At 36.3% G+C, this 11,795-nt stretch overlaps 1 protein-coding gene across 4 annotated transcripts; it reads right to left on the reverse strand.

The window, feature by feature from the left end:
- Positions 1 to 597: 597 nt before the first annotated feature.
- LOC122309881 (phosphatidylinositol 4-phosphate 5-kinase 8-like) lies at positions 598 to 11,404 on the reverse strand. Of its 4 annotated transcripts, none has more exons than XM_043123634.1 (11): positions 10,757 to 11,404; positions 10,506 to 10,549; positions 9,710 to 9,872; positions 8,446 to 9,528; positions 8,046 to 8,213; positions 6,416 to 6,581; positions 5,258 to 5,368; positions 4,974 to 5,161; positions 3,694 to 3,830; positions 1,657 to 1,825; positions 598 to 1,069 (listed from the first exon to the last, which is right to left on the reverse strand). In XM_043123634.1, the coding sequence occupies exons 3-11, from the start codon at positions 9,724 to 9,726 to the stop codon at positions 796 to 798; spliced, it is 2,313 nt and encodes a 770-aa protein (XP_042979568.1). In that variant the 5' UTR covers positions 9,727 to 9,872; positions 10,506 to 10,549; positions 10,757 to 11,404; the 3' UTR covers positions 598 to 795. The 4 variants fall into 4 exon arrangements, with proteins under 4 accessions (XP_042979568.1, XP_042979570.1, XP_042979567.1 ...); XM_043123636.1 differs by having other exon boundaries at positions 9,710 to 10,256; XM_043123633.1 differs by having other exon boundaries at positions 10,506 to 10,624.
- Positions 11,405 to 11,795: the final 391 nt, after the last annotated feature.

Genomic DNA, 11,795 nt, shown 5'->3' on the forward strand with positions numbered 1-11,795 from the left:
GGCATAAGAAAATTGAAAATTGTAAGATACGTTATATTTATTTTATCGTAAAAAGCATTTTATAATTTAATATATTACATCAAGTTTCAATTCAACAGTTTGTCAGTTGTTTTAGTAAAAATTTTGTTGTGGATGAATAATTTTTGTAAGCATACAAGATGATTGTAGACATGATATTTGGGCCAATTTCTAACTCTTGTAAGATGTTACTCCAAAGATGGTGAGAGAACCCTTGAAGGGGTGCTAATTATCCCCTAAAGAAAAAGAACACTGCCCGTTGTCAACAATACGGTTTGATCTTGTTGCATGCGTAGTGGGCTCCGGAAGTGATTTTATCTGAGAATGCAACATGGATATGCCTTCTCTAACCAAAACCATAGCGACGCGAGATTTGATTCGGGTTTTTTCGAATGATTCAAAGGACTCTTCCCTTTCGATGAATTATAATTTATAAATCTGGCAGAAGTGGATTATTGTTTATGATGTCCCAACGTGGATTGCAAGTCAAATGATCAACAATGTTCCAGGCAGTAAAATTTTGACTAAAAGCTCCCGAGTTGTTGATGTGGGAATAGAATAGTGCTTCAATTCAAAAGAGAAGGAAATTCATCTTTTCTTCCTTATAAACAGTAAACTGGGATGATTTATTACAGGATGTATACTTTACAATGAATGGCTGTAAAAAGAATTATGATAAGAAACACAGCTTTTTCCTATAAAAGGATGATCGTAAGCAGGAAGGAAACCAAAAAACAGAGTAAAAAAACACAATAGAACCTGAAGTGAAGGCTCTCTTTATGAAACATCTGGGAAAACTGTCTTCAGGAAATTGATAAAACGTGTAGCATACAGCTTGGGTTCAACTGCTGATATTGTAGTGGAGTCAAAATGCAATGATTTGAATGTATGCTCGAGCTTTTTTTTCACATTGTATTCCTGTAATATATCAATTATTCCCAAATAGAGAACAACATCATAAACCTCAAAAAGTTCAACTCCGGAATCATCATCCTGCTGAAGCTTCCGATTAGCCTGAGCTGGCATGTTAACTCCCAACTGTACACGTAACCTGAGGAGTAAAAATGTAATTGGCTGTTAATTATATAATATATACTGCTGAGCTCGAAGCCCTATGTAAATATAGATAACATGATTCCTCAAATTTCAATGACAAGCTGCATAGCAGCATCCACTGGTGACAATATCATGAAGCAAATCTACAGCTGTCTTTCATTGTTTGCTCAAGTTGGAAGCAATTATAAAGAACTAGGAAAAGGACTCGAGTTTGAGCTGAAGAAAACAAGCACATAGGAAGCTATAAATGATTTGTCCATTTCAAGATTTCATATGCACCCATCAGAACCACCATTATATTAACAAGTCTGGCTCAGATTCATATCAAAGGGTAAAGATGATATTTTACACGTCCATAAATTCCTAACTTAACTAAAAGTAAAGAACTAGAAGTAAATTGAGTGACTAAAAGTAACTCCATCAAGACATCTCGGCTAAGATGTCATAATTGTTGTGTAGGTGCAGGAGAGTATAAATTGAGGGCTGTCATTCGATGAACGTAAAGGGAAGGGATGAGTGTCTTATTACTGAAAAGAGAAAATAGCAGTGTTAGCAACAAAAGTTAAGAATGATAGGAGCTACCTCCCAGTACCAGGCAGTAAAAGATCAACTTCCTTATCACCTAAAGAAGATGCTCTCAATGTACTTCCTCGGATGTGAGAACCATGTGCATTGTTGACAGAGCTGGGTTCATGGGTTACTAGTAGCAGGCCGTTAGAAGGAATCAAGGGTTCTCCTTGTGAAACTCCACCTGAAGGAAATGGAACATAAGCTCGAAACTGAAAACTACTTAATAATAGTTAGAAGTTCTACAGTGGAGATAGAGCCAGATAATACTAAAGAATGCTCAAAGAAGATATGGTGCCCTCAGATCAAGATACCTGCACAAAAGTCTAAACACCCCTCATATTATATGCAAGAGTAAACAAACTATTCCAAATAACTACTGAAAGATTACCAATAAAAAAAAAAATACCACTGAATGAAAGCATATAGTCCCTCATTCATTATTTTTTCTTCTCTTAATCTCTTTCTGAATTTTAGGGATTGAGTGGCTCATGTCACAACGCTGTTGGCAACTTGGCATGCTGACAGAGTCCTAGTGGAACTCATAGAAATCCAAAAGTTTGGAGGATGGTTTCCTTGTGGGTAATGTGACGCATTTGGCAAGATCCAAATGCCTAAACTTTTGATTGTGAGAGGACGATATCAAATTTAAGAGCCATGGTATTCAGTACCCTCTATGATTGGACAAGAGCCCCATTGCACTAGGTTTCTAGGATTCAAAAACTTGTGTTCTTTTTTGTATACGTCCTTGCTATTAGGGTTGCACCCCTTAGTGGCTTTTAATAAAACTGCATTGCTTACAAAAATAAAAAATAAAAAATATTGGATTGACCTGTAGAAACTTATGGAGGGAAAATACTTCACTCCATTTATTCATTGATGTACACCAACATATATAATACTTTATTTGATAAGTAAACTTTATTTGGGAACCCTCACCCAGCACTAATTTGTTATGTTGATTAAACACCCCCCACCCTCGCCTAATGTGCTTCTAAACCCCCACTCCATAGGCCCCATTCACCTCTCCAGTACACCAACTACCCCACGAGCTTCTTTATTTGCAATCAACCACCAATCTCCATAGGGCTTCTGGTTCCAAGTTATACCTCCATAGCCATATCCCAAGTAGGGCCTGGTTGAATGTTCTCATATTTTTTATACCCAACCCACCTGACGAGATTGGCCTGCACACCTTATCCCAACCAACTAGATGGAATTTGAATACATCCCCCATCTCGCTCCATAAGAATTGAGGTAGAGTTTTTCAACAACATATATATACTACATACAATTGATGATTATACCCTCACAAGTTACACTTATTACAACCATGTCCTCTAACAGCTCCAAACCACATACCAGCTCATTCATCAAATTAACAAAATATGAGTCCTGAACCCTGAAGTTGTTGGAGGCACACAACAGGAGAGAATAAAGCCAAATATGACGTTGCAAAACATAAACCCACATTTCTAGCTGTTGTTGCTGATTGTAAAGCCTCTTGGTGCATCAAATCTTATAACTTAAATATAACAACACATGACCAATGATGCAATTCTAAAACCAAGTTGGATTTGTAAGTAACTTGCACCCCATGGACTTAGAGATGTTACCTCACCCATGCATTCTTATAGGACAGTAAGTTCCATTCGACCCAAAGGCCATTGGTTTAAGTTGAAATCGTCCCCTGATGTATTTGAAGCTTCCACATCCAAGAATGAATCAATTGGGTTTAGATGCATGCATATGTAGACCATGACCACTTATATGTGCATGTAAATGTATTTTTATGTGTTTTTGTGCTTGTGTCTAGAAGGTAATGCGTATGTCATTTATGTCAAGTAATCACATCTCAGATACTACGGAACAGAACAAGTAATCTTATAAACAAAACATTTTATTCAATATAACTGACAGAAATCTTTGTGGGACAGTTAAACAGTTAAATGGCACTGAGAAAGCAAAAGGATGTTAGCCAAATTGCAATAAGAGCATAATGAAAATAAATCAAAGTTTAGAAAAGATGTTCACAAAGAAAGAAATATCTACCATCACCACAGGGTAAAGCACTGGGATTTTCTATGAGAGCCTTGAGATGCTCAGGAGCTCTAAAGTGTAATCCCAACAGAAGGCTATAGTCAATTATCCGCTGAGATTCCAAGAACATACAATCCAGAGAAATTTGTCTGTGGAAGAGGAAAAAAGAAATCCACCGACCATCAGAAGTAAAAACACACTACCATTGCAGAAAATCATATTAATATAAAAAAAAATCATGAAAAGAGTAAGTAGTGATAGTTGGTAATATATCCATTTCACTCTGAAGTCTGCCATTTCATAGATTCTCTACTGTATGGGATAATCAACTTACTGTAACCAGTGTCAAAATCTAAGGTTTTGTAGCAGTTATAACAAAAACCATTAGCGTTTGGTACATCGGTTATGTCACCCTTTGAATGCTCATTTAAACTGGATTTCAAGATTCAGGAAGTGAACCAAGTGTGCACTTTCCTTCTCATTCTGTCCTTGCTAAATAAAAAGACAAAATTAAAACCAACTCATTAAGCATTGAAATACTGTTATTATAGAAATCAATGGGCAGTTGGGAGCACTCACGTCCACATATTGGGTTTTCCTCTGTGCATGGTATGCAAGGTTATACAATTCAAGATAAGATGTGTGGGAGGTGCAGAAACCAGTGAATCTGCTCAATTAAGCATTAAGACTTGAGAATTCTTTCCCAATCTTCTCAGTTATTTACTGTTATCATTCTCATCGGTTACAAAATTGTCTAGTAATTAGAGAGTTTTTTAGGGATTCTCTAGGAAGCTCGAGGGGAGATGAGTCCCATTCTCACAGATCTCTACAAGGTCTGAAGGTTTTGAGCCACAGAGGAATGTGGACTTCAACTGAATCCACCATAACAAACAGCCGCAGGGTTGCTCTCAATTGGAGCTTGATTATTTGGGTACTCTGCACAAGTTTGTTGGCTCAGAAATAGAGCTTATTACTAAAGTAATTTTATTAAGCATTTTCAGCAAAAAAGAAAAAATAATCTTAAACCACACATCATACAGTCTCTCTCTCTCTCTCTCTCTCTCTCTCTCTCTCTCTCTCTCTCTCTCTCTCTCTCTCCATTTTCTAAGTTACACAATCACTCAGTGGGTTTTGAATCCACATAAGCAAATAAATCAACTTGGGTTTGATCTTAAAGTATTTCAATGTTTCCCAAGTCATGATATCAAATCCATTACTAATAAGGAAGCAAATCACTAATAGGTTGCAAAATCAAAAATTCACATCACAATTTCTACAATAAGAGAACTTACCTAAAAAGGGATTCTCGCACTAATTTGTCCATATGAAATACATATGATAGATCACAGTCTTTCAATGTGGTAGTCTCATCAATTTTGTCCTTATCTGTGAATCTACCTTGAGATGATCCCTTCAGATCATAACGACGGTGAATTTGTAATTCTGTGCAAAACATATTCCCCATGACCACAAAACGTACCTACCAATAAAATGATCAAAGAAATGCATAATCATAAGTTTCCTGCATAACAGTCACAGAGAGGAAACAAGAGCCATATGACAGGATGACAGATACCTTTCTTCCACCATTTAATGTTATCCTGTGAAGCCCAAAAAATTTTGTTATCAGAGTGTTCTCATGTTCCCCTACATGACGGTAATAGTAAGGAAGCATCTTGAGTAGGACCTACATAAAAGAGGCAAAAAATTACATTCATGACTGACGTCCTTCCTTCACGAGAGGTACAATCTAAGAAAGCCGAATAATTCTTCAACTAACAATTCTAATCAGAAACATGCATTACAAAGAGCCAACAAAAAAGTTAAGAAATAGACACATCAACAAAAATCTGTAGCAAATCGCATAGCACCATTATCATAGCCACAAATTCAAGAACACCAAAGGGGGAAAACAACAATAACAGAAGGAGAAAACAGACGAACTATCAATAAATGGATGAAATACTACCAATATCAATAACACAGCATATTTTCTGCTAAGCTGATGGCTTATCCCTGCAAAATTTTAAAATAACAATTCTTATCCTTTAATGGTATTTAGGGACCAAGTCATGGGAAACAAAAGCTTTAGGACTGGTGTTAGCAGGAGAAGAGCAGCTAATATCCTCACCAATAAAATGTTTAATCATATACAATGGGAAAATCACTGCTTGGCAGAGAACGAGAAATAAAAGCAGAATCTTTTGTTTTGTCATGCTACATTCGTTAATCTAATCCTATGCAATACTTTTCTTGTAGGCTCAGCTGCTAGGTCAATCTTCTTCAATTGAAAGCAGGACAGGTACCCCTAATTACAGTGAGTTATAATCTTACTGGAAAGGCTATACAGAATCAAAGATCATATCTGTAACAGACAGTATAATCATACTAGAAAGGCTATATACAATCAACAAGGATCTCTGTAACAGCTCCATATCTCACGTGGTTTGGACTTAAACAGTTCAAGTTAACACTCAACTTGGAAGCAACTTCAATTTCATATTATAAGCATATCTCAATCATTTAAGAGGGGCAAATGTAAAGAAGCACGAGTAAAGTGAAAATCCTGTAAAGTTGCCTATTGAAATAGATGATCTTCACAGAAAATACTTGTAGAAAAAAGATATTCACAGAAACCAGTAAACAGCTTAGTAGATTGTGGACATGCTAGGGATTTGATACATAGAGGAGAGATAAAATATAACATAAACAGGAAACTTGTGTTTGTTCAAACCTTCAGTTCTGGTTTTTTCAAAGTCTTAATCACAAATCTGTCATCATGAGAAAGATAGAATATACTGCCACTTTTCCCAGGAGAAGAAAGTTCCCTCAGACCATCATCACCACACATTGACATCATGTACTCAGCTGCATCTAATTTGAACATCTCCCTCAAATTCCTGAAAATGGGGTTCCATTTGTTAAAACAGCCCGCTTGGGAATCTATGGATAGTAAAACATCTGTCTGCATCAAAAACTCTCCCTTAAGTATGGTTTTATATATTATCCATACACATCTTGTTAGAGATAGTAATAAATTCAACCTCCTCCTCGACAGATTATTGAAGATGACCCCTGCAGTTCTGCTCTATAAATCTCGAATACAATTTTACAGCTCATTAATCATCTTTGTTGAGAACCACAGTCAATGATAACATGCTCTTTTCTCATAATATACCCCGTTTGTCAAGAAACATTGTACTTTGGCCTTAAAAAAGAAAACGCCAACTCTCTCTCTCTAAAAAAAAGACCTATTTATAAAATCTCACAGAACTCTCAGTAATTTTTTGACAAGTAAAAAACTCCCAGTACCTTATCATTGATCTGATTGCTTCTCAACTCCTAATTGTAAAACAGTTATAACTCTTTTCTGAATGATTCCTCAAACAATGTCCTTAGTTGGATGTAAGGGCATTAAACATAGCAAAATCGATGACAAAATTCTCTTGCCATTTAAGAACTCATATTAACCAAATCATTTTCAGGTCATCACTTCTTATAACAAACAGAAAGCCACTTAGCAATAAATAAAACCACACCCTTCACCAAACAGCATACATCAGTGGTCAGGAGTATTATTAGTGCTACATATGAATAAAATATGAAGGATCTGTATATGAAACTGGTAATACATATGGAATTTAAAGAAACTAAAATAGCCTCTCAATCATGTAGGGCAGTGAACATTTGTGCAATCTTTCAGTTTCTCTTAGAATAGTCCTAAGGTTGAAATCTATAGTTTTCATTTACTCTACAAAAAACTTACAAAATAATAAGTTTCAGAATCTAAATGAACATGAGCGACAGAATGGATGATTTAGTAACTTGAACAGACGCTGCCATTATGAATTAAATAAGAACATCTGCTTCTTTTGATGATCTCAAGAATTATTTTCTCAGCAAGTAGTGATTCACTTAGACATACTAGGAAATTTGCCTCATTGGAGCATTAGCAGAGTGTCTATGAAAGTGGGAAGTCTAACTTGCGGATGGTAGATAGACTTCTTTTCTCCCTCATCTCTTCCTTTATGTGCACTTCACAAATTGTGATTAGTGTCTGAGCCATCTACCCAATGGTGATCAAAGGGGTTTTGTCACCAATGGCATTCTATAATGTAAATTCCAAATCATGGAAAAAATTGGAGATACACTTAGCACTTGTGGTTGTTGTTGAGTTTGTAAAGGTCATAACACTCCTTTTAAAAATATTAAGATCATAATTTGGGCAGCATGCAGCCTTTTCAGGATCCAAACAAACAGATTTATAGTCATCTAGTCTCAAACCAAAATATTCAATTGCATGGTGCTCATTAGTATGCTCTTTCACAAATTAAGCAAAGACTATGCATAAGATTGAAAGATACCTGAAGACCATTGGGCAGTAGTCTTTCCAGTAGAAATCATTAGAGTAGTGTGGAGGTGTAAACTGGGAACCCTTTCTTGGGAAATACATCCTTATTCTAGCTCGATCGCCAAAATCAGAAGACCGCACTTCACGCATAGGCACCGGTGTGATCTTGCCAACCGTATACCTGTGAACTTTAAATTAAATACTTCTTTTATATCAGTCAATGAGACCAAAACAGGGAAAAAAAAAAAAAAATGGTTTAAGCGGAAGGTAACATGATAGGATCAACCTTTACAAGAAATCTAACTTCAAATTTAGATACACGGTGGTAATGGACACAATTGAATATAAAACAAAATAAGAAAGATATACCATAGAACTTGACTTTCTAAGTTGGGGGGGGTTATCTGATTTACCTTATGCCAAGTTGTAAATTAAGCATTAAATAATAGCTCTGATGGCCTTTGAAAATATCCACACATGAGTTCCTTGTTGCTTCTTTCACATTAAATTTTTTATGCTGTTTAGTTTTGGGTGATATCTCTGCAAGTTTCCTGATTCTCTCTTTTATTAAAACACCTTGAATGTATTCCCTTTCATAAAATAAAGTACTGTTATCCTGTGCCTCATGTTGCTCTTCATGAGAGGAATGGAATGACATGCTTGAAGATTCATGACATCTTATGTTGCGACCATGATCAAAGAGGCCCCAATTTTCATCTGACAATGAAGCCCTTCGTAATATGCGACCTGTGCTTCGTAAAACTCCATCAGTAAAAATCTTCTCAGAAAGACTGCGCTTAACACTTGGTCTTGTAGCCCTGCCTGCCTCTGAGTTCAATGACAAACTGTGAGAAAAAAAGAAATTTTTGTCATCACGTCCAAGGGAGTTATGCCACTTTTTTAAAGATGGATGTTTACATCCAGCAGGATATAACGTTCCTTTTCCATCTTTTAGGCCCCTACTCCACTTTCCAAAGTAATATCCTCCATCAGCAAAGCTATAAATTCCAGACCCATGTCTGAACCCATTTAACCAAAAGCCATCAAAACGATCGCCATCTACCCATTTCATAACCCCTCTACCGCACATTTTCCCACCTTTCCAATTCCCGATATACGTGTTTCCACCATTCCAACAATACTTTCCAGAACCTTCATGTACTCCTTCCTTCCATGAACCTTCATATGTATCAGAATTAGAATACTGCTTTGTTCCAATCCCATGCTGAACATTCATCCTCCAGGCCCCGCGGTAAACAGACCCATCAGGTCCAGTAAAGGTGCCAAAACCATGAAGATAGCTCCCCGAGATATCACCCTCATATTTTGCCCCTGATGGCCAAACGATCAGCCCTTTCCCTGACATTTTCCCTCCTTCCCAATCACCTTCATAAATTGTTCCGTCGGACCATGTATATTTAGCTTTTCCATTGAGCTGTACTTCCTCAAAACTACCACTATAGATGTCTCCATTCGGAAAGACTAGGTCAGTAATTCTGAAGAAAAAAAAAAAAATACAAATATATTAACCAAAACTCAACCCCCTGTAAAATCAAATTAGACATAAGAATCATGAGTTCATGTATGTACGGCCAGATAGATGGAAGAGGGAGGTATATATAGAAAGAGAGAGAGGGATGGATGGAGAGAAACAAGATTTTTGTAACTGACTTTTACCTTTCAGTGTGAGCCATGACCAGTAGATGACAAGTGATTTAGCTGGCGTGCATGGCTTTTAACGGCCTCATCTCACATACCTTTCTCAACTATGGACAAGTCATTAGAACACCGACGAAGAAATCCCCTACCTATTTCGGACAATCATGTCCAGTTGGGGACGCTGAGCAAGCAAAACAGTTCTGGCTTAGCATTAGTCAAGAAGGGCACATCGAAGAACAACACAGCGATTAAACATCAAATCACCCATTTTTCTTCTATATTGCCAAATGCTTTGCCATTCTATTATTGCCATTTTTTGTTTATTGTTATTTCAAGGGTTGAATTGCTTCAAAAACATCCAAATCTTAAACACATGGTCTAATCACACATTTGATCATACTAACTGGCAATCATGTTGAATTTTGTTTTCCCATAATGGTGTAAATTGTCAGGTACATTCTTTAATGCCACAATATTCATATTTACAGCCTCGAATCCTCCAAAACACAGAAAAACTTGTTTTCTGACAGATTGATGACCTTATCCAGCACAATTAGCAACAACCCTACAAATAAATAAATATGATGAAGCTCTTGTAATCAAAATAACATCATCAAAATCTAAATAGAATAAATTTAATTGTTCATTCTCATTTATGTACATCAAATAAAAAAATAATCTTCTGCCTTTAGAACCTGCAGTGAGATAAAATATATTAAAGAATTCAAGCTTGTACTCGATGATGATAATCAAGAAGAAAGCGAACAAATAAAATGATTATTAAAAAAAAAAAAAGAGAAAACCTAAACTCAACTGAGTTAGCCTCGAAGATCAATCCAATCCCTCTTCCACGCTAAGCTGAAACGAGAGAGAAGAAAATCTCTGTTGAAGTAAATTTGAAGGAAACTGAAAGAAGCCACGTCCAAATTCATTCTGAAAGAGCCACCAAATCCATATATTTTTATTATTTTTTCCAAAATTCCAGGCCGACCTCTGTCCCCATTAGAGTATTTTAAAACATACAAAAAATATAAACGAATTAAAAAAAAGGGAATTCAGACCGACCATGTCCCACCAAATCCTCACGGCTTGAATTGACACTCCACCTCTGATCTCTATCTACAAATTTTGTAGTTTTAACCGTTGGGTACCGTTCAAGGTGAGGCTTCTTATTCACTTTCTGCGTACACACCACATGTTTGGAACTGAACATGGCGCGTCCTAGGAGGTCTCCATTGGATTCAGGTGATGCACTGGACTAGTCGAGCTGTACCTGATTTTAAGTTTTCCCAAGAATAAAGTTTATACTAATCTGAACAATACATACCCTCTCAACAGAGTTTTCTAGAAATTAAATCTATTTTTAAGTTGGATCCGAAGTCTGAGCTATTCAGTATCACCACGAAAGGGATAGATGCGAGGTGGGACCGTGGGAGGGCCAGAGCTGGAAATCGGAATCGAGGCCATCTCTGCATTCACAGATCTTGTAACGTGGCACGATTGATTTCTCTGACTGCGATCACGAATCACGATGTCACGACAGTTTAATATATATTACTCGATTCTCCTTGCCCTTTTGTAACTACCCTTCTCTTTTCACGCCAAGCTGCATACTGCATATTGTCCACCACCACCACCACCGCCATAGTTTATTCAGCAGAACCACCTGTCTTTTCTCTCTCGATACAACGAATCTCACGCCTCTAACGCACGATTGAATACACATACGAATAAGTTAATTGCCTTGTAATTCTGTTAACGGTAACGACGTCGTTCGAGAGAGAATGTTTTTGTTTTTTGTTTTTGAAACTGAGAATGTTTTGTTAAAATTTGGATAAGGAAACAGAAAGAATTAAATAAAAATAATATAAAGTTAGAATTTTATTTAAATATTAATTTTATTTTTAGATTTGTAAACATTATACTAGTTTTTTGTATTTAGATAATAATCATGTAATAATTAGATTAAAAAATTAAAAATTATTTTGTGTTTGAGAATTAGGATTGTAAAAAAATGAAAAATTGATAAACCGGGCCGAATATGTGTTCGGTTCGATACCAGTTTTTATTTAACAAAACATGTCCGATTTTGGATTTGAAATTT

This window comes from Carya illinoinensis, chromosome 5 (assembly GCF_018687715.1).
Source record: "Carya illinoinensis cultivar Pawnee chromosome 5, C.illinoinensisPawnee_v1, whole genome shotgun sequence".
NCBI lineage: Eukaryota > Viridiplantae > Streptophyta > Magnoliopsida > Fagales > Juglandaceae > Carya > Carya illinoinensis.

Coding starts and splice junctions, on each gene's coding strand:
- LOC122309881 (XM_043123634.1), bottom strand. Junction 5,369..6,415: donor TGAAAAAACCAGAACTGAAG/GTTTGAACAAAC, acceptor TCTTTTATGTAG/GTCCTACTCAAGATGCTTCC. Junction 5,162..5,257: donor CATTAAATGGTGGAAGAAAG/GTATCTGTCATC, acceptor TTTTATTGGTAG/GTACGTTTTGTGGTCATGGG.